At 37.0% G+C, this 23,198-nt stretch overlaps 1 protein-coding gene across 1 annotated transcript in view; it reads left to right on the top strand.

Moving 5' to 3' along the window:
* Asxl3 (ASXL transcriptional regulator 3) overlaps window positions 1–23,198 on the top strand; it is a 135,581-nt gene that overhangs the window by 45,019 nt on the left and 67,364 nt on the right. The window contains exons 4-6 of the mRNA XM_076837330.1: window positions 7,181–7,302; window positions 18,417–18,534; window positions 19,480–19,599. Of these exons, the coding sequence (XP_076693445.1) occupies window positions 7,181–7,302; window positions 18,417–18,534; window positions 19,480–19,599 (360 nt within the window). The remainder of the gene's footprint in view (window positions 1–7,180; window positions 7,303–18,416; window positions 18,535–19,479; window positions 19,600–23,198) is intronic.

Below are 23,198 nucleotides of genomic sequence, written 5' to 3'. Positions count from 1 at the left end.
AGACGTATTTGTATCACTAAATTGGCTTGGCTGATAAATCAAGTGCTTGTAGGAAGTATTTCTATAGCTACATTTTCCATGTGTAAAATGTTCTTCCTAGGTACCTATGTAGTAACAGTGTCCTATCCAGTGCAAATTTGAGTGAACCTTTTGTGGACATTCTTTACAATGAAGTTGTGGTATATCCAGTTCTGGGACAGCAACACGTGAACATCATTTGCAGTATTTGTATTAGCCATGAAAAAAAAAATCATTTAGGTGTCACCATGATGCATCTCATAGGAACACACACATACTTTCTTTTTTGTTGTTTAATGATCATCTTATTTGATACTGGGGATTGAACCAAGGGGTAGTTTACCATTAAGCAACATCTCCAGCCCTTTATTTATTTATTTATTTATTTTTTTGAGACCAGGTCTCAATAAGTCACTTGGAGCTTCTCTAAGTTGCAGACGCTGGCCTTGAAATTGTGATCCTTCTGCCTTAGCCCCCTGAGTTGCTAGGATTATAGGTGTATGCCACTGTGCTCAACTTACTTTTTATTAATTAATTTATTTTTTCTGGAAACCTCTCCTGAAGAAGAAAAGAGCTTTATTAGGCTTTGTATACTTTATATAATCTGCTTCCGAAGCCTAAAGTATAGTAAAAATTTCAGGTATATTAGGTTTCTTTAATTCATGGAAAATGTTGCTCTAAATATTATCAAGAACATCAATAGCTACAATGTTTTGACTCCTTGTCCTTTGAAAGTTTCATAGGGAAAAATTGCTATTTCCATTATTTTATTGCTAGTATTGCTCTATGTAATTGCTAGTTTTTCTTGGCATATTCTTTGAATGTTTTCTTTTAATGCAGTAAGAAAAATGGCTTAAGCCCAAATGCCTATACCTATCTTGGAACAAGAAATGTTTTTAGAGAGGGCAGCTCTCCACAGACTGGATCCAAAAGGAATTAGGGAATTATCTTTCTTTGAAAGAAATGGAGTCCAAGAAAGATTTAATTGGGGTCAAATGGGCTTCCATGTTCTTTTTTAGGTCAATTTTTACAATTTGGGACATTTAGTTTGTTGCTGCATATATCCAAAATAGCTAATGCATACAATTTCAAATTAAGTTCTGTATATAAAACATATTAAAATCCAAACTAAATTCTTTTGATTACTTGCTATTTGGTGATTTTTAAAAATTATCTGCTTATTGATCTTTCAAAACAAAGCGTAGTTATCACCACTATGTTTTTGTACGCATAGTTTTCCTCAGAATCAATGGTTCCACATCATTGTTCTTTGAAAACAAAAACCCTTAGAAAACTCTCGTGGCCTCAACCTCACATCTTATTGTTGTTCACAGTTTTCTTCCCTACATTTTCCCTGGTGCTTGACATGAAGAAAAGTGCTCATTTGAAGTTGTACAGTTGAATTAATAATAAATGAAGAAACAAACTTCTAAGATCCAACCCTCTTTAAAAATATAATTGAAGCTGGGTGTGGGGGTACATGCCTGTAATCCTAGTTGCTCAGGAGGCCAAGGCAGGAGGATTGCAAGTTCAAAGCCAGCCTCAGCAATGTGGTGAGGCCCTGAGCAATTTAGCGAGACCCTGTCTCAAAGTAAAATATGAAAAAGGTCTAGGGATGTGGCCCAGTGTTGGGTTCAATCCCTTGAACCAAAGCCAAAAACAAAAACAAAAAAACCCATTGTCACAGTGCTTGAATTAATTTTAATTTTCTTTTAATTCATTAAGGCATTAGTAAACCTATATTTCTATAGAAAGCTGTTGGGCTTTGAGAGAATATGGTTTTACTATTCAGAAAATTGAAAGGTAGTAGTTAGAGGGACAACTGATAGAAATGAAAATGGTCAGGCTGGGGTTGTGGCTCAATTGTAGTGTGCTTGCCTAGCACGTGTGAGGCCCTGGGTTTGATTCTCAGTTTGATTTTATTTAAATAAAATAAAGGTCTATTGACAACTAAAAGAAATATTAAAAAAGTTTTAAAAAGTGAAAATGGCCAAAGGATGTATCATTACTTGACTTTATTAAATGTTTGAACATCAGTTGCCTGGGGGATGTGTGGCTTAGTGTGGGATATATAGCAACTAATAGTACAAAATATCTGTGTTGCATTGACTATATAATGATAATGTCCAGATTCTGGTCTGTGATGCAGTTCTGCACCCCACACCGCTCCTGCAATTTTACATAGCATAATGATTTCTAATTTTGACTTTTAAATTTTATTTATTTTTATTTCCCTATGTAAAACCACAAAACCCTGACTTTCCTCTTAAAATAAGGCAATGAGTAAGGACAGCAGAGGGAAATGTATCTATAATTAGTGGCAAGTCATGCAGCTTCCCACAGACTTTCATAGGAAGGTCTGTGGTTTGGCTTTTATATTTTTCCCTAATTGACTTTAGGATAATTTTAGGGAGTTTTTTGAAAACAGGCTCCTGTTTTCAAAATTTTAAAATTCTATTTTTATATATGCTTTTGCATAATAAAAACTAGCTTTGCTGACCTCCCCTTCCATGATTCAATTACTGTTAAAAACAGTAATTGAAAGTTAGCTTCAAGAATGGATTCTTTAAACAAATTTAATGCAAATCAAATTAAAAATTTTAGTTTAATAACATTTAAATTTGACTGCTCTGAGCTCATGTTTGCACAGATCCCAGTATTGCAGGGATTCTCAGTCCCTGAGTTGCTGAGCCAGGGGACACAGGTCCCAATTCTGCAGGGACTGTCAAGAATTCATCCACTAGGTTCCAAGGAAGCATGGTCAGAGGAGAAGCAAGTTGGCCTCATGCATACTCTAGGAAGCTTTGTGGGAAGCTCTTTGAAGTTTGATTTGCCCAAATACTAGGTAGAGTAAAGGGGAGGAGAATCTGGGGGAGGGATCATCAGAGCCAATGCATAAACATCGTAGGTAAATGGATCAGAGATGGTGAGAAATCAGGAAGATATGAGAATAGAAGTAGTGGCAGAACAAGTTTATGTTCTGATTTCTCCCTTTTTGTGTGTGTCTTGAGTTAAAGGTCAAAGTTAGAATTGTGGGTGTCCTCTTGCACACCAGTCAGTGGGTTAGTAGTGAGATTAGGAGGGGATACCACCTGTATCCTCTGTCCAACATGCAACTTTAAACATGGGTCCTAATCCACATTTTGTAGTTCAATTGCATGTTCAAGTTGAGTGCTAAGTGAAAAAGAGACAAGATGACAACTTGGGGATGCTGAAGAGAAAAGAAATAAACCCACAGTTTTGCTAGAATATAGTCATCAGTGTCCCTGGGCTTTGAGGTTGCCTCATGGTTACATGGTTACATCCACCTGTCTTTGCTCCTAGATCTTGTAAACAGGTTATTTTGGAAATTTTGGGGATTGTGAGGTAGATGATAGGCTAGTCTAATATCAGAAGACTGGCGTTAACCATGTGTTTTGGTTACCTAATTTTGGGAGACAAGCAAAATGTAGACAGAAATACTATTTCTACACATTTTTAAAAAAGTGTTGAGGAATATAAGTTCCAGGGAAAATCAGTCTTATTTTTGTTTCTTCATCTGCAGTTTGTACACCTATGAAAAGGGCAGGCTGTCTTTTGGGGTTTCGAGGTATAAAGTTCTGGCAGTAGTTTTGTGATCATGCCAATTGCCAATTAGAAAAAAAATAGCTCCCATTCTGTCCTGAATGCCAAGAAGATATCAGTTTCTAAACTGCATGTCAGTATTTGATATTTATTGGATAAAACATCTGTCCTAATTCTTCAGTTTCCTGGCTCCTGTTGTAGTTTTACTTACAGGGGATTTTCCTTGATCCTTCCTTTAGCATTAATTTTTCTTTGGCTTGAATTTCAGAGGCTACACTGAGTCCTTCAGATAAATTTTCAGGGAACTGTTTGGAATAGGCCCTTAGTTATTTATCCCATCTATTATTAAGAAAGCTTCAAAAATAAGTTTTTTAAAAAAGCTGAAAACCCTGTGTTTTGTCAGAGAATGAAACTGCATTACCTTGTACAGTTCAATCACCCAGTGATTCATATATTCATGATAAGAGTCTGTATTTGTCATTACTTAAAAGAACACATACACACCTCCTTCTTGGAGCTTGTGGATGGATTATATGGGTACCCCATCAGTAATTTTCTTTTTGGATTTTTTTCCTTAAAAATTTAAATTTTAGCCCAAAGGAAAGAATCATGTATATATTGTACTTTTTGATAACATTGTATTTTTCTTTCAGATTCTATAATCATTCTATCAGAAGAAAATAATTAGGGAAAAAATGGTTTGACCCAGAGAAATGTGTGAGGACCAAGTTCCAGAAGGAAATCAGGGAGAAAAATGGTTTCTTAATACAGGAATATTCATAGTGCTTCATTGGGTCTGGAATGGAATGTAAGATAAAGCAAATAGAGTTGGGTAGAGGAAGATGAATCATTTTGAGAACTAGGTTCATAGTATTCATTAAGGCTAGACATTAACTCCGTTGTCCTGGCTTCTCTATAAAGTTCTGGGCTCCAAATTGAACAGAATCTTTCTTTTGGAAACAGTGTATATAAATGTATATGAATCACTGTGAACACAGTGTCATCATAAATTTAAATCATGTGGTTTCCCAATATTGGATGGTTTCCTAGATCTGAGAGAAATAGAGCAAAATGGTGAGCTAGTGTTATCCTCAGGAGAGTTGATTGTGCACCGCTTAGTTAGCAGTCAGAAAATAGGAGGGATACAAAGGCTTTAATTGTATAGACAAAGTTTGTTGTTATTTGATCCTGCTGTACTGTAGTTTACCTTTGAAAGACATGAATAAAAGCATTTCCCAAATAAATTGGTAGTAAATTTGAATTTAGAGGTCCAGCATGCAGGAACATTCTCATATTTTCCATAAATTCCTTAATATCCACGGATTGCATTTGGTTCTCCTTTCTAATTAGTAAGTGTTCAGTTTTCTAGATGCAAGTGCTTCTAAGAATGTGAAAGTAATAAAATATATTTGCTAACGCACCCTTTACTTTTACATTATATCCATTTCAGTCTGTCTACTTGGGATTATATATCCAGTCTGCCACTTTTCTATCACTTCCCTGATTTGTCACACTTCATAGAGACTTCAACACATTGAAAAGACCATCTGTATAAACCAGTACACACACACACACACACACACACACACACACACACACACAATAGATTTATCTTTAGAGTATAAATTGATGATTATTTCTAATATTTTTTGGTAAGTAAGCTTGAGCAAAGTATTACAAATGAGTAATAATTTCAAGGAGAGGTGTTAGAAACCATAAATGGTTTATGAAAACAGTGTTAAAAAATGTTCTAAAATAGAACATTTATACAATCTTAATGAAAAATGTCATAATGTATCAAGTAGAAAAAAAATCACTAGATCTTTAAGGACTTCTGTCACTATATATGTGCAGATGTTTTTAAACCATACAATTATATTTAAACCTACAATTCTTAATATTTTCATGCCAGGGGCTAAATGACTTGTTCCCTTTCTGAAACTTTCTGTTTCAGCACTTATAACATCTTGTAGTTCAGTTGTATTTCTTTAGACGTGGAATTTCCTGCATCTGATCTTGGCTTTTGAGGCCAAATAGTTTACATGGAATAATCCTGGGCTCCAGAACTAGACCGGGCTTGCCTTGGATCCAGCACTGCTGTGTCATTGCCTGTGTGACCATGGGTGACTTATTGGCCTTTCTGAGCTCTGGCTTTCTCTCTTCCACATGAACATAATACCCATTTGTCTTGCGAGCAAGCTGTATGAATTAAATGAGATCACATATGTAAAGTGCCTAGATTAATAATTAACAACCATTTTCCTAAACTCATTCATATGGCTGGCTTCCTGATTGCTTTCTGTATTAAAACAAAGCTTGATTAATGCTTGATTTCTCCAAATTCTCTTCTCATGAGCCACATGTACATTCGTAGGCAAGATTTGCTAGAGCCTGTAGAAAGAAAGTTGACTCTTCTCAGCACTATGTATGTGCATAGCTTCAACTTTTTACTACAATCATTATTATTATTATCGGTGCTGGGGATTGATAACTATAATAGTTTTCACTCCTCCACATACCTTTAAAACTCTGTTCAGAATCCCCCATGTTACCATTACTTGGAAAGTTTTCTTGACATACTGTTTACCCTGTGCCCTTAAAAAGTCATGTTTTGTGCATTTACAATATGTTCTCAAGTTATTTTCTTCTATCTAACTTCCTCTTGCCTCCTGCCTTTGACATATGCCTTCATTCTGCTGCTACTAATCATAGTACTTCCTTACTTCGATTCTCCAAATGCCTCCCTTTCTTCCAGTATACACAGAAAAAGACCTGTGTCAGTGCTCCTGCCAAGATCATGGCAGGTGTGAAACCTTGTCTGTCTGTTGGGGCAGGACTGAAGGAAGAGTTCTAGCTTCCAGATGAGCTCCTTGGTCACCCATGTCTAGACATCAGTTCTCCTAAAAAGTGTTTTTTCAGGGAGAATGTACTGGACTGCTGTACAACAGGCCAAGGGAAAATCTGACTCTGGTAAAAATGGGCAGATTACATTGCAATCGGTAGAGAGCACCATTTCTTAAAAATAATTAGTCTTGATTTGAAAACAAGTATCTCAGATTTCATTTTTCCTTCTCCACTCTATATGTCTCGTCCCATAGGAGAAGAGAAATAAGTCGCAGCAGGTCATAGATTCTGCAGAAGGAGGGTCGTTAAATAAATAGAGGAAACATTATATCTATGAAGCTGGGTGGATTTAAAACATTTTTGCTCATGTGGATAGTTTTCTTCAGTTTGTGTATTGTTCAGTTGCCATATTCAGATTTCAGATAGTGTCTACTGACTCCAAACTACAACTTCAGAGGCAGGTATTGTTCTGTTTGTTATGTCCATACAATAGCTCTGTGACATAAAAATTATCATCCATTAGTGGGTAAGGCAACATGGAGGCCCAAAGAGGTTAAATTGAACTGTGGCCACACATTTGTTAAATGATCCCTTCTCTTCGAATCTAGATAACTTTTCTTTTTTACTCTGCTATTTTGCTTTATTTTAAGTATCCATTTTCAACTGGAGAAAAAGCTCCAAGTGAGTTAATTACAGTGGAGGTAAAAAAAAAGGAATTCAAATTAGTAATATCATTATCTCTCTCTGTTTCTAGTTTGTGCGAAGCAGGTACCCGACGAAGCATCTTCCACTCGAGATTCAAGCCTCACGAACACAGCAGTGCAGGGCAAGCTAGTGTCTTCCTTTCAGCAGCATACCAAAAAGGCACTCAAGCAGGTAAGAGAACTGCCATCTGTCCTCTTCCTTCCGTTCTGCCTAGCTAAGGTAATGTGTTCTGCTGATCAGGTAAAATAAATAAGAACCAAACCATTAGAAAGCAACAGACATATTCTGAGTTCAACTCCTTGCATAATATTTAATATAATCATTTTAGTCCACACTGAAAAGTAGGGGAGGCTTGACTGAGGACTCAAATCTGACATAGAGGAGGAATGTTCTTGGAAACATTAAAAATAAATAAATAAATAAATAAATAACCTTGCGTTAAGATTTTTGTTGCTGTATGTAAACCATTTGGGTTCATATAAACCAGTTGGGTTCATAAATATATTGCATAATTTGAAAATAATATCTCTATGATCTCATTGTGCTTATCTGTTATATAAAAATAAATGATAATTTTCTTTTTCATTATTGTTACAAATATCTACCTACATCTAGAATATCTATCAAAATATGTGTGTTGGATGCTGTATGAAGTTACATGGTCTCATGCTAATGACACATGCACTTTCGTGTCACATGGCTTTGTGTTGAGGTGGTGGTGAGAGGTAACAGTTTTAAGGTTGGCTCTGGGCACTGATATACCTCGGTTGGATCATTGTTACCCGCGATGTGAATCTAGATAAGCTGCTTTTCCTCTCTGATTCTCAAAGGCATTCTCTAGAAAATGTGGACATGATAGTATACTGGGTTGATCTGAGAGTTAACTGGGGTGATGCATTGGAAACACTTGGACATGTCTGGGCCATAGTGATCACTCAGGAAGCCTTAGCTACTGCTGTCACTCCAGCAAGTGCTGAATTGTTTGAAGAAAAAGAAGAGATGCTGTGGTTAGATGGGACCATCACATGAGGATATATTAGTCATCCTAGCAGTGAGTGGAAGGCCTGCTTTGCTCCTGTTCAATTGCTTTCCTCTTACAACTTCTTTTTGATCAGAATTCTGTCCCAATATCCCTTAATCTGTTCACTCTAACCAGGACATAAATAAAGGTATCATTCTGGTAACATGAGTAAAGAAAGAGAAACCATGTATTCTAAAATAAAGCTAATTAAAGAAATAAGCTTCACCAACCTCTAAAACTTCTTAATGCTCACACCCAACCTCTTAGACTTGGAATGTTCTCACCCCCCTTTTCCTCTGAAGTAGATAAGCAAGCATAGAAAAAAAAAGAACCTTAAGATTTTTGGAGAGAAGTATATTACCTTTCACTCTAAATTAACTATTGAAATTGCAACATTCCCATTCTTAATATTATCTTTTAGGTAATAATAGTATTTCATCCTGCACAGATTTTTTGGCAGCTTTCCATTAATATTATGGCTTTTTTTGGTTTTTGTGTTTTTCAAATAAGTTGTAGTTGGACACAATGCCTTTATTTTATTTATTAATGTGGTGCTGAGGATTGAACCCAGAGTCTCACACATGCTAGGCAAGTGCTCCACTGCTGAGCCACAACCCCAGCCCCTCATGGCTTTTTTGGGAGCATTTTAGAGATCAGAGAACAAAACTATAATTACTGTTGAAATTAATTGATGGAATAAAGGATGAAGTAGATAGGGAAATCTGAGCAAAAGCTTTTCAGGTGGCAAATAAGATGTAGGTAATAAAATAGCAAGCAGGATGGAGCAAAGATACAAAACTGGATACTTGTATCCATGACATATAAGAAACAAGAACGGGAATGGAATGGGAACATAAATGAAACTTACACTTGTGAAGTGCAGTGATTTGGAAAATGTGCACACCATGAAATCTTCTAGTATGTGGATAGGAAAATAAAGATTTAAGTCTGTACTGTTATGTGTCATTATTTTTTATTTTCTTTGTTTCAGTTTTATATTATTTGAACATTTTTTTTATAAGTCCTAAAGTGTTATACAACTTTGGGTTAGCAGTGTTTTGTTTTATTACGGAGCATGTTTATGAGAAGGGTCACTTGCTTGCTTGTCCTGTAAGCTTCTTGATGCCCTAGAAAAGTTATTTATTCATTTCTTAAAACTTCTATTTTATAACTAAGTAGCAAATTAGCAAGAGAATATGCCTCAATATGTAGCAGATATGCTAATGTTTGATTAATAATCAAATTCATATTGGAAATACATTTAGAAGAAAAGCTGTCCTTGCAGAATTTTGCCCAGATTCCCTGTAATTGCTGAATTTTTAAAGACAGCATTTCAAAAATTGACTGAACATATGGCATTTTAATTTGTAACAGCCACAGCAAGATTGCAGCTTTCTTTTCTTTCAGATAGTCGAATGACTGTGACCATCTATAATATTTTGTAAAGTGTATTATACAAATATATACATATATGTCAATATGCATGCTTTGTGCTTAGGAATATATGGTTTGTGTGTCTGTATAAAAGCACAAGTCATTATCACACAAACTTCGTTAGTTGAATGACCTTAATGATAATTACATTAGCTGATGATTTCATTATGCCTTTATTTTTGCATGTACACTTAATCCTTATATGAATTCTTTCGAAGTGTGTACTCTTATCCCTGTTTTTCCAATAAGGAAACTAAGGCCTTATTAGTTAGAGAAGTTAGATAATTTGTCCCAAGTCACCCAGCAGTTGAATATTGGAAATGATATTTGTATCCAGAATTATAGTTTCATATTCTACCCTCTTCACCAGTATTGCCTTTCAGCACATAGAATTTAAGTAGGGCAGATCAAGTTTTTGGCGCAATTCAAAGAAATTTATATACTTGACTGTTTGTATAGCATCAAGACAACGTTGTCTCTGGTGCTTCTTTACACTTTCTTCACTGTTATTTAGAGTGGGAGAATTTATTCACAAAATTCCTTCTTGATAATGCAAGGCAGGTAGATTCTTGGTGCTTTGCTTCTTTAGGTTCATATGTTTGACCAGGACTATGAATGCCCAAGGTTGTGGCGCGCCATAGTGGTTTCCGAACATGTATGTCAGCATTTAGCGAACTTGCAAGAGTGTGTGTTGTCGTACCTGACTCAGCCAGCTGTGTTCTGTGTATGTATCTCTGATTATTTAAGTGTTAGCATTCACAGCGTGTGATGTTTTCAGATTGTCAGTGAGGGCTAATTGCATTCAGTGCATTCTTAAGTCACTTTGTTGATAATGTTTCTCCACTAAAATAAAGCAAGCATTAATTTAAAATTCCCAGTTAACACAAAAATTTCTGATTCCCCATTTTATTTTTCCATTAGAGTAAACACTAGAACTGTTTCTTTTCTTTTTTTCCTCTCTTTCTTTTTTTCTGAATTATCTCATAAGATTTCTGTGTAAAAATGAAATATTTCTTTAAGGGTATCTCCCCTCCACCTTTAAAAAAAAAAAAAAAAAACAAATGGGGCTGGGGATGTGGCTCAAGCGGTAGCACGCTCGCCTGGCATGCGTGCGGCCCAGGTTCGATCCTCAGCACCACATACAGACAAAGATGTTGTGCTAGGAGCCATCAGCCAAGTAGGTATGACAATCTCCTTGCCAGCTTACTCCCATGCTGTCTAGTGGAAGGACTTCTGAAAGGTGACCTTGCTCAAGGACCAGGGCGGTTTAGCATAATAGGAGATTAGGGTGTTCCCCCTTTAGAATAGGGCGGTTTAGCATAATAGGAGATTAGGGTGTTCCCCCTTTAGAATAGGGCGTATCCTGCTGCTGAGTTCCTCTTGAGTTCTTAGGGTCAGACAGTATATTTTGGGAGACAGAAGCCCACGTGGGGTGGATTTGGGCAGAGTAGTGGATTTGGGCAGAGTGTGGATTTGGGCAGAGAACGTGGATTTCCCCAGAACGTGTTTGTAGACGGCCGGCGTGAGTTCGGGAATAAAGAATTGCTGTTTGAATCTACAAGCTGTGTGGAGACTCGTGATTTGTGTCCAGCCAGAGACTGCGGCAATGTTGTGTCCGCCAAATACTAAAAAATAAATATTAAAAAATTCTCTCTCTCTCTCCCTCTCTCTTTTAAAAAACAAACAAACAAACAAAAAAACCAAGAAAACATTGTGGTGTGTCTCTCAAGAGAAGCAATTTGGTCAGCATCTTTTGATTTCTTTCTTTTCACTTAAAGCCAGAATTGAATTGATGTGTGATATAATCTTTATTTTTCTAGACTGATTTAGCTTCTTATGTTTGTTTCCAGTAATTGTAAAGTTTAATGTACGTTTTTTTTTTCAAGCTTAAGCCTGGAAACCTCTTTCTCATTGAGTAGTACCTAGAAGTATCAAGCTTGGTAAGTCTAATTGTAGTCCTCCTGATAATGTCATGGATACAGAAATTTCACTTTACTTAGTTTGAGCTATAGAACATGATAATGTGACCAGCTTGAATGGTAGACTGCATTTATACTTGCTGTCTGCTTATGTATTTGGTATAATATTGCTGCTTTCTGGGTTTAAAATGATAGGATGTAAGATTGGTCAATAAGATAACCATTAGCATAGCAAATTACAACTAAGGCTGTTGGAGGTACCTTTTTGATATTATACCCGTGAAATGAATGTTGGCTGAAATAGTAAGACTGACTCTATAATATTGATGTCAAATTCATGTTATAGACTAACGATCAGGCCTACCTGATCAGGCCTGGTGTGGAATAGAAAAGACCCCAGCTCCCAAAGATGGCACAACAGAAAGCAACAAAACCCTCTTTTAAGGTGCCCTTATAGAGGACACATCTCCACGGCTATCTAAAGTAGCCCTTCTAGTCTTGTTTTCTTGATCTCTTCTGTGGACTTATATTTTTCAGACCATGGAACACTTGTATTTAGATAATTTTAAATTAAATTGCATGTAACATACATTTGTAACATAATATGTAATAGAATTATCTTTCTTGGAATTTTTGTAGAAACTCAAAGCTGAAAATGTGATACAAATATTCCTTATTTTGAAGAGAGGTGCTAGACACAGCCCCAGAAAATTTAGAGAGGCCAGATGGTCTATTGATCATCCCCCAACAACTATATGAAAAATAGCTCAAGACTGATTATGGGTGTGTGTGTGTGTGCGCGCGCGCATGCACACACACACACACACACACACACACACACACGGTGGGGGGGAGGTGTTAGGGAGGGGGAGGGAATATTCCATATCTTGTATTCTTATATTTTGAAGCATTATGAGACTTGGAGAATTCTGCAGGCAGAGGGCTTACCATAATGACTGAGCAGAAGGAATCAAGATATATTGTATATAGTGGAGCAAGGATACTGAGTGTGCTTATGGCCTGAGTGGGTGCTGAACAGTTAGACAGCCGTGGTGGATTTGTTAAGACCTTGCCCAGGAAGCCTGCCTCTCTAGATAGAAGAGCCCAGGTGTCTGGGTCTTATGTTTAGGGGAGTCCTGGAGGTGGATCATAGGGTGCATGGTTGATGTTCAGGTGGAATGTAGTTTCAATTGCTCCCTGTGAAGACCTCTGAAGTCCCCACTAGTGCAGCCCTAAGAATCTCACTGGAGGCCACTTGCCTCCCAGAAGGTTCAGATGCCATAAGTATGATGGTACTGGTTAAAACAAATTTGCCTTTATTTTCACTCCTCATTCTCAGTGCTGGTACATGGGGAACCTAGAAAGAAAAGAGAAGGAAATCGGGGGTGAGAAAAATCAGGAATCTCTTTCCTAATAAAGTTTCTGATCTGAGGTATAGGCATAGTCTAGGGAGCAGAGAGGGAAGGTTTTTATTTGACTCCATCTTTTCAGACTTGAAAATGAGATTGTAGAAATACTCAAAGGTGATGCAAGAAACTATAAATTTTACATAAAATATTCTTCAGGAATGGGCCATAGAATTGGTCAGAGTATTGTGAACAGAGTATTAGAAGAAAAAAGTTAATTGTTGATTATTCCATGCTGATTTCAGTCTTGTAGATAAAGCACTTATGGATTTTCGAGAGATAAATGAGGGCTTTTCTATTTTGATAAACTTATTTTTGAGAATTTTCATTTCAATTCAGTAAATGTTTACTGAGCACCTAATACATTGCAGGCATTCTTCTGTATATTTGGTGCATGTCAGTGAAAAAAGCAAAGAAATCCCTGTCTTTTGTAGGGTCTACCTTCCAGGATGGGGAAAATGATGTTTTACAGTGTACTAGAAGGTGATACGTCCTTGGGAAAAAATAAAGCACAGTCGGTGGTGGAGATGGAGATACTGTGGGAATGTGTTCTGAGCAGAGCCTTCAAGTATGTGAGGAAATGAGCTGCCCAGTTTTCTTTCTTTTTTTCTTTTTTTTTTTTTTTTTTTAGAGAGAGAGAGAGAGAGAATTTTAATATTTATTTTTTAGTTATCGGCAGGCACAACATCTTTGTCTGTATGTGGTGCTGAGGATTGAACCCGGGCCGCACGCATGCCAGGCGAGCGCGCTACCACTTGAGCCACATCCCCAGCCCAACTGCCCAGTTTTCTGAGGGAAGAGTGTATCAGCCAGAGAGAAGAGCTATATAAAGGGTATATGTGTGCCTGATATAGAAGGGACAGCTCAAAATGATCGAGAATTACTAAGACACTTGTCTGATGTGTGAGATGCCATGCATTTCATACAATACAGCCTTTGCATATAAAACAAGTAAACGAATAAAGGCAAATAGCAGGTGTGTGTTGGAAGATAGCCCAGGCTTCCTGTTTTCTGTGCCTAGTCTCTATCTTTGAGCGGAAGGGCAAATACGGTGATGTGGGGAAAGGACCATATTCACAGGGTTGTCTTTGCAAGGAACCTATGTTCACTGTTCTGGGACATCTCGGCAGCCATCCTGAGAGTAGTTCTTCACTGTCTCTGTAAATTTCCTAGTCCTCGTTCACAGCCACTCTGGTTTTCATTTCATTCCCTGAACCACCAAAGACCTGTCCTGCTGGGGGTCTGGTCATTGCTTCATTTACTGATGACAGATGTCACAATGTTCATATGACTGGGTTCTTCTTGTTGCTGGGGTCTCATTATCTTTGTCACCACCAGAATGGCCTCTTCTGACCTCCTAATCCAGGTTAGTTCACCTGTTCCCACATCCCACTCTGCTATCTTTACTTTTTCTGGCATAATATTCTTAGTACTGGTGTGTGTGTGTGTGTGCGTGCATGCGTTTGAAATTATTTTGCTTATTTTATGCATTTCCTTGTCAGTCCTTCATGAAAATATAAAATAATTAAAGTAAAATTTTGTTATGTTCAGTACTATGAATCAGCAGTGCTTACATGGTAGTTCAGCAGAAGAAATCCTCAAAAAATCATTTTATTTTTGTAGCATGGATAAATTATAGAAATGTCAAAACAGCATATATTGAGTATTTACTTTGTGCTATAAATTGTGCTAAAATACTATTCTGTAGCTTTCTTGTTTGAAGCATCTTGCCCACACTTTTGTCAAGGGTTTTTAGGGACATTTGTCCAACTCAGTTACCCAGTATTATAAAGCTAGTTAGTTCTTTCTTTGCCTCTGTAACCTTGTAACCATTGTACCACACAGCCATTAAGAGAGCTCTGCAGGTGTTGGTGTTGTAGCTCAATGGTAGCACGCTTGCCTAGCATGTGTGAGGCACTGAGTTCAATTCTCAGCACCACATATCAATAAATAAAATAAAGGTCCACTAACAAATGAAAAAAAGAGTTCTGCCGAGTCCCCAGTTTCTCTGCAGATCAGCACCTTAGAAGACCTATATTAGCCAGTACCTATACTTGGTAGTTTATTTTAATACTTACATTATGCAAACTTGTTTATTTTGATGGTGAGAAGTGGTATTTAGTAAAAATCAAAAGTGGCTGCCCTTAGACTGAATTTGGCCCATAGTTATCTGTGTTTGTCTGATAACATGATTTCAAAACAGGAAAGCTCATCCAAAATCTAGACAGCAACATCTCATTCTGATGGCAGGTGGGGTATTCTTGCCCACTGCAGTCTCTTCTGTTCTCACCTGCAGGTCACTCTGGCCCCAAAGGGATTCCATGTTTTTTTTTTTTTAGATGATTTTGAAAAAGAGATACGCAGCATGTTTGAGTAGTTGATGTGCATGAAGTTGAAAGCATAGTTACATTAAAACAACAACAGCAACAACAACAACAAAAAAACCAAGAAGCCTCTGCACAGCCAGCCCTCTTTACTTGGAGGATGCACACTCCACTCCAAGAGACCAGGAGCCTCGTAGACAGAAGTACCTGAGTGTTTTTGAGAATTGTCACCCAGGAGGTCCCAGGCATCTCTATGGAGGTGACCTTGGTTTTCTCCCTCAGTCAATATTCTGATATGCTTGGAAGGAACCTATGAGCCACATCCCCAGCCCTATTTTATTTAGAGACAGGGTCTCACTGAGTTACTTAGCGTCTCACTTTTTGGTGAGGCCAGCTTTGAACTTGAGATCCTCCTGTCTCAGCCTCCCTAGCTGCTGGGATTATAGGCCTGCACCACCATGCCCAAGTGAATCTTGGCATGTCAAGTGAATCTTGCTTCCAGGAAAGTGAGCTAGACTCCTAAAAATGACCACAGATTCACTCTAACCTGACTGTGAGTCTAGAATGCAAAATGAAGATGCCCCTTTCCTATTCTGATGACTGAGCTCTGACCTGCCTGAGTTTGCTGACCTGCCTGTGCTTCACTGTTGTCACCAGTGTCAGAATAAGAGACACTTCTGAGCTTCTGCTTATTTAGGAATAATAAATTTAATGTTTTCTTGTCAGAGATAAAACAAAAATATGTATGAATACTTTTAATATATTTAGAATACTAATTTTTGTTACATGATGGTCATTTGGTTTTTGTCCATATAAGCAATTGGTGTTGCATGTCAGAATTTTAAAAAAAATATTGTGTTGAGAAATATTGCTTGAATTTTCTAAGTATGAAGTACATATTCAGAAAACAAATCATGAAAATGGGCTCAATGTTGGTTAGCATTTCTTTTATCCTGTCAGACCTTAAAATTTAAAATTTTTCCTTTTTCTTTTTAAATTTTTTTCTATCATGATTTATTTCTGCTAATTTTTTTATATTAGAGTCCTTTCAGCTCTAGAAATTGAGTCCAAATTTTCATTATTTCATTTATTATTTACCACAAATCCTTCAAAAAGGCATATCAAATTTGATTTTTTTCTTGGGGGAGGGTTCCTGGGAATTGAAATTGGGGACACTGGACTGCTGAGCCTCGGCCCCAGCCCTATTTTGTATTTTTTTTAGAGACAGGGTCTCACTGAGTTACTTAGCACCTCACTTTTTGCTGAGGCTGGCTTTGAACTTGAGATCCTCCTGTCTCAGCCTCCCTAGCTGCTGGGATTATAGGCCTGCACCACTATGCCCAGCCCATCTTTGATATTTGATTGTAGATTCCAGACCTTTAGTTTGTTTCTCTCGTTTTTTCAAAATTTATCTAAAATAAATTCTGTGACTTCACATGTATATATACACACATACACACATGCACACTGAATATTTTTTAGTGCATAATATTTTGCCAAGAGAAATAGTTGAATAATCTGTAATGCATGACTTCTAAAAATTTACTCCTGTTTGTACTTTTGTGAAATCTTACATTGTGAACAAAGGTGGACTTAATTATAATTTAAATCACTGTGTTACCTCATTTGGTTACATTATTGGATTGTTAGGTTGATGTCTATAAAGTGCTTTGAGTTCTTATACAGGACTAGAGAGATTTATGCAAGTATGTGCACAATTTATGTGTAATTATGTATACTCCTTGGAAGAAAGAGTAAATGTCTTAAATATTTTATAGCACATATGCTCTCATTTGCCATATTATTGACAGCAGGCTAAAGGTGAGAAGGATAGCATCTTATTAATCTTTATACCTCTTATCCCCCCACAGCGCCTGATACTTTTTAAAAGCTCTGTAAGCATAAGAATCAAAGGGAACATGTCTTGTGTAATCATCAGTATCTGCGTCATTTATGATAGATTGACCCAGCCTTTCTTTCTCATCTGGCTTTAACTCTTGTCTGAATATGCCTTCTCTCATTTATATGGCATTTAAGTTTTCACTTCTGTAATTACTTGATTGCTAAATCTTATGGTCAACAAGTTGAACATTTAGCTAATACCCTGAGCAAATAACCTGACATCATTTTTGACAGCAAGGGAATATACTGTCGATGCAGTATTTCAGGAAATTCTGACAACTGTTAGTCAGAGATCATTAATCAAGTAACTGAGATGCTGTAAAATTGGTAGAAATTGCACAGAAATCAGGAATAAAAAGGCTTCATACCGTCTGTGGCCAGCCTTTTAACCTTTCGAGGAGTCTTAGCATTCCTGTTAACTGTGAATTTAATGTTTCTTCCGCTTCATGTGCTTAAGACGCCCTCCCCCTTTTTTTATTACAGGTAATTTTCTGCATAAAGCGATCAGTTAGATAAAGCTGTATTTCAAAACTTTTAAATGTCTTTTATTACATTATCATCACCATGGTCGATCATTTAGGAAACACAAAGCACTCCCATTTGGACAGATTTATTCTCATATCTTTTTTTCCTCTGGATTTGCCAGAACCCCGTCCTGTTCGTGTTCTGAAGGTTAATGCCCAAAGTCAAGCAGACAGAAGCCAAATGCTGCAAGGTTTCCAAGATTAGGACTGATTCCCTTCACAGAAATAAATGATTCCTGCCATGTTCAGTGATTTTGTGCAGCGCTCCCCACGGCTGAGTGAATGCATCAATACTGTAGTTCTTACATGCTGTACATACTGATGACACTCGGTGTTAACTGATTGAGCCGTGCACTGGAGACGACGCACCTGCAAGAGGAGTGCAGACACATATATTTTTATCCTGGTTTTGAAATATTTATTTTACATTTATTTTACGTGGGAGTCACAGTTTCAAATTCCATGGGCTCTCAAGCCACACTGCTAAGGTAGAACAAACCGTTAAGTACTGCTTTATTGTCAGAATTATACTGAAATGGTCTCAGGTTTATACCCTTTGCCACAGCCCAATTTTATGCTTTTGAGGGAAAATTATATGAAGGTGTCTATTAAGAATCCTGACAAATTAGGGCTCTGTGGAATGTAAGTTTCATAAGAGGTTTGAGCTAATGATGGGCAAGTGGATCATTTAATTCAATTATGAGGAATCATTTTGGCTACATTTTTATGTTATATTTTATTATCATGTTTTATAGGCTTTGAGGCAGCAGCAGAAAAGAAGAAATGGAGTCTCAATGATGGTAAACAAGACTGTTCCTCGTGTTGTTTTGACACCATTAAAGGTGTCTGATGAGCAGTCGGATCCGCCTTCAGGTAAAGAGCTGAAATATTGTATGCTTGGCCAGTTTCTTCTCAGAGGAGACTTTCTCACTGAGAGAGATGTCATGATTTTTTTTTAATTGAATAATACTTCCACTTGAGGTTTGGTTTAATTTTTTTTTCACATCTTTGACTCTGCAGTGATTCAAAAATATAGAGTCCTACCCAGTTTAAAAAAATAAGAAATGAAGTCATCATGAAATGACTTCATTTGCTATTGTCAGTAGATGTGAGGAAATAACTGGTGAGTCTAGGTGGATTTTGTTGCTGCTTTGGCTTTTGACTGCTGAACTTTAATGGTGAAGCACATGCTGATTTGAAACACTAGCAAAAGCAGTTCTGCCATGAGTGTGATTTTGTTTCTCCATCCTCTCCTGCAAAATCTGGAATCCTTTATTAGTTTTGTGTTCTAGTAACATTCTTCTTACCTCGGTGCAGCCCTGACCTTTCCTTTCAATTTACCTCTTGTCATTTTCTCAGCTGTATACCATTGTATTTATTATTCTATTAATGTTTGCATTTTCTGTCCCTGCTTCAACATAAAGTTATTCATAAAGGTCTGATCTCTCTTTTTCTTCAGGAATCCCCTCTTCCCTCATCATTTTGTCTCTGTTTTGTCTCATCTCCCACTGGCATCGTACTGTTCAAGATTATTCATGGATTTTTACAAAAGATTAGACTATTTTAAAAGCTATCAGATCAGTAACTGAGTTTTTGATTCTGCTATTAAGCCATCTGTTCTTGCTTTTGGTCCTGTTTGATTGATTTATTGGGCTTTTCTCTCTTTATCCAGTAAGGGAATCAGATTGTGGCCAAAGGTAGTATATTAACTCTTAGAAAGAAAGATTGTATCTATGGTTCCTAAAACAATTTTAGATTTTTCTTTTTCAAGGACAGCAAGAGGAAGATAATGGCATAATAACTATTTCCTTTTTTTAGGATCCGAATCTAAAAATGGTGAAGCAGACAGTTCAGATAAAGAAATGAAACATGGGCAAAAATCTCCCACTGGAAAACAAACAAATCAACACTTAAAACGATTAAAAAAGTCTGGTTTAGGTGAGTGATCAATAGATTAACATGTTATATTTTAGAGATGTATGTCTTTTCACATAAGTTATGGAGCATTCCAAAAACTTTTTTAAGTGGTCAAACAAGGAAATTAAAATATCCTTCCATCTGTGTAAACCAAAAAAAGAAAAAATAGGAGAAAGAAAGAAATATTGTAGTTAACAATGGAATGGTCCTCAGTTATAACTAAATTTGTGAATGGCATTATTAGATTAGGCAGAGGTAAAAATAACCAACTTAAAATATGTATTCAAATAATTATCTTTCTAGTTGTAACTTTATCTAATGAGTAATATTTTGTCAATGTAACTGGGTTTCCTTGTATTATTTGCTTTATGGGTGAAAATGCCACTCTTACAAAGGCTTCTTGAATTGGATAATACATTGTCTTTGGGGTCTGCTGCAGGAAAGCTGTTCTGCTTTGCTTTCTGTCTGTGCTGCTTGAAATATTTAGTAGCGTGTGTCTGAATGGTGAGCACGGCTGAGAAACATGGCACAGTCCCTGGATCTGGCTAGGGGGCACCACGTTTTTCTCCTAAATAGTTCTTTTCTAATAACTCTTCACCAGGGACCCAACTGCAGCTTCCAGAAGCATGATAATTAAAAAGACAAAAATAAATGCATCCTGGTCTGTACATTATAATTCTTAATCACTGCGTCTTGTTCAGTGACCTGGACCTGATGGCTTCATTCAAGTCTTTTGGTTATTTCACTTGTGAATAGGAATAATGATAGTCACCTGGAAATCATTATGGTATTTTTGTAAAATGGTTAGTAGAAACTATGAATGTACTGACCTGAACTTAATTACTGGTTCTGCCTCTTACCTTTTTCACGACTTAGGAACTTTCTTATTTGTAGAGTTTATTTATTTTTTTTGTATCATTCAAGTGAGATTTTTAACAGATTTATTTATTTTGGGTAAAGTTTTTTTTTTTTTCTTTTCTGTTGCCTCCTGTATGCCAGGCATCTTCTTAAATTCTGGGAACATGCTTTGAATAAAAAGCCTTTTAATATAATTTATATATCCAGAAAAGCAGAATTTATTTTTATTTAAGTTCTTTAAATATAGCATAATTACCTACTTTATGTTATTTCTAATGCTAAATAATTACACAGTTACTATCTAACCCCAGATATGTACTTATGTATAACCACATGCACATGTACTCAGACTTGATTTTTTTCCTCGTCTTCTGGGTGTTGTAAATAGCACCTGAGATGGAAAACAATATCGGGAGAATGACCGAGAATGTATAGAAAAGTACATAAATGTCCCAAACCATGCTGCCACACACAAAGTGATTAAAAGGTCAATGACCTTTATTTAGAAATGCCTGCTGTCAATTTCAGTAAAGTTGATGCCATGCGACACAGGAAAATTCAAGGCACAGCCGCCCCCACCCCCCTACCCCCCCCCCGCCAATTTACTTAGTTAGCTAACTTCAGGGCTGAAGTCAAAAGGACAGTGTGCGGCTCTTTGTCATCAGGATCCTCTGGGGCTCCAGGCTTTAGTCAGGATAGCTTCCATTCTACTTGGAGACATCTTGAAATCCATATTCAAGCAGATAGAGGATCAGGATTCTTTTTCTTATTCCATTTACATTAGAGTCAAACCTGCTCCTAGACAATTCTACAACCACTAAACATTTTATCGGTTTAGATTTGTGCTAGCAGAGTATTTTGGCTGACTTCTGAGCAACTTAAAAGAGTAATAAGTGGGCTACCAGAGTCATTTTTTAAATTAATTATTTTTTAAAATTTATGTATGACAGTGGATTGTATTACAATTCTTCTTACACATATAGAGCACAGTTTTTCATATCTCTGGTTGTATACACAGTATATTCACACCAATTTATATCTTCATACCTGTACTTTGGATGACAATGATCATCAGATTCCACCATCATTAATAACTCCATGCCCCCGCCGTTCCCCTCCCACCCCTCTGCCCTATCTAGAGTTCATCTATTCCTCCCATGCTCCCGCTCCCTATCCCACTAAGAATCAGCCTCCTTATAGCAAAGAAAATATTTGGCATTTGGTTTTTTTGGATTGGCTAACTTCACTTAACATTATCTTCTCTAACTCCATTCATTTACCTGCAAAATGCCATGATTCTATATTCTCTTTTATTGCTGAGTAATATTCTATTGTGTATATATGCCCCATTGTTTTAATGCATTCATCTATTGAAGGGCATCTAGGTTAGATCCACAGTTTTGCTATTGTGTGCTGCTGTAAACATTGATGTGGTTGTGTCCCTGTAGTATGCTGTTTTTAAGTCCTTTGGGTATAGACTGAGGAGAGGGTTAAATGGCGGTTCCATTCCCAATTTTCCAAGAAATCTCCATACTGCTTCCCATATTGCTGCACCAATTTGCACTCCCACCAGCAGTGTATGAGTATACCTTTTTCTCCACATCCTCACCAACACTTATTATTGTTTGTATGCATAATTGCTGCCATTCTGACTGGAGTGAGATGAAATCTCTTCTCAGAAAAATAAACAATCTGTGAGGTGAATAGAGAGCCTGCATCTTGGGAGAAAATCTTTACCCCTCACACTCCAGATAGAGCACTAATCTCTAGGGTACATAAAGAACTCAAAAAGCTAAACATAAAAAAAAAAATCAATAAATGGGCCAAGGACCTGAAGAGACACCTCTCTGAAGATAATGTACAATCAATCAACAAATACATTAAAAAATGTTCATCATCATTAACTAGGGTCATTTTTAATCTGCTTTGTGTTAGAGTACAAAAAGGAGAAATAATGAATCTACTTCAGCGCAGGAAGGGAGAAGGGAAATCACTTTCACTGGTCATATTTAATATTGTGGTCTAGACATTTTGATATGTTATTTCAGTTAAATCTTTCTTTAGCTTTGTATAGTAGAGTGATTTCCATTTTATAGATAAAGAGACTGAGGCCCAGAAGGGTTAAGAAGGTTGCTCATAAATGGCACAGCTAACATACAAGCCAAGGCATATCTAACCCCACAGTCCCAGCTATTCATCTTGGATGGAATCCAAATGTCAAATCATCCAGCCTGTATTTTGTCCATGTAGGAACCACCGAGAAGCACCCAGCTCTCTAATGTCATAAGGAGTTTACCTGGTGTTGGCAGTGCAGGTGCCAGAGGTATAGATTTCTGTGTCCTTTGTGATAACAGGGGCACGAAACGGTGGGATCTGAGATAAGTCAATTAGGGGAGAAACCTGTCCAAAACAAACGGCAGGTGATTACTGGGAAGGACTGCAGCTGACAGCCTAACCTGGCAAGCAGTGGAACAGAGTGGCCTATTTTGTGCCAGTGTGGTCAGAAGTGCTTATTAAGCTACCAATTTATGCCCTGCAGTATAAAATGAGAAAAAGAAAACTGGGAGAAAGGATCTTAAATATAACTGTTCCCAGACAGTTGTGATATTCTTGATGTTCTATTAGAATCAGGATGTTTAGTTCCCTATAAGGCATCTTTATGAACATTCTGCTCTCTCTTTGCCATTATGTTTTTAGTTCCTTGGAAACAGTGACCTTCCTATGGATCTTTGCAGTCCTTACTGTACTCATTATATTCCTCC

The sequence above is a fragment of the Callospermophilus lateralis genome, chromosome 17 (genome assembly GCF_048772815.1).
Source record: "Callospermophilus lateralis isolate mCalLat2 chromosome 17, mCalLat2.hap1, whole genome shotgun sequence".
Lineage (NCBI taxonomy): Eukaryota > Metazoa > Chordata > Mammalia > Rodentia > Sciuridae > Callospermophilus > Callospermophilus lateralis.
Note: the sequence above shows the minus strand (reverse complement) of the source record. Positions and strands in the feature narration are given on the sequence as shown.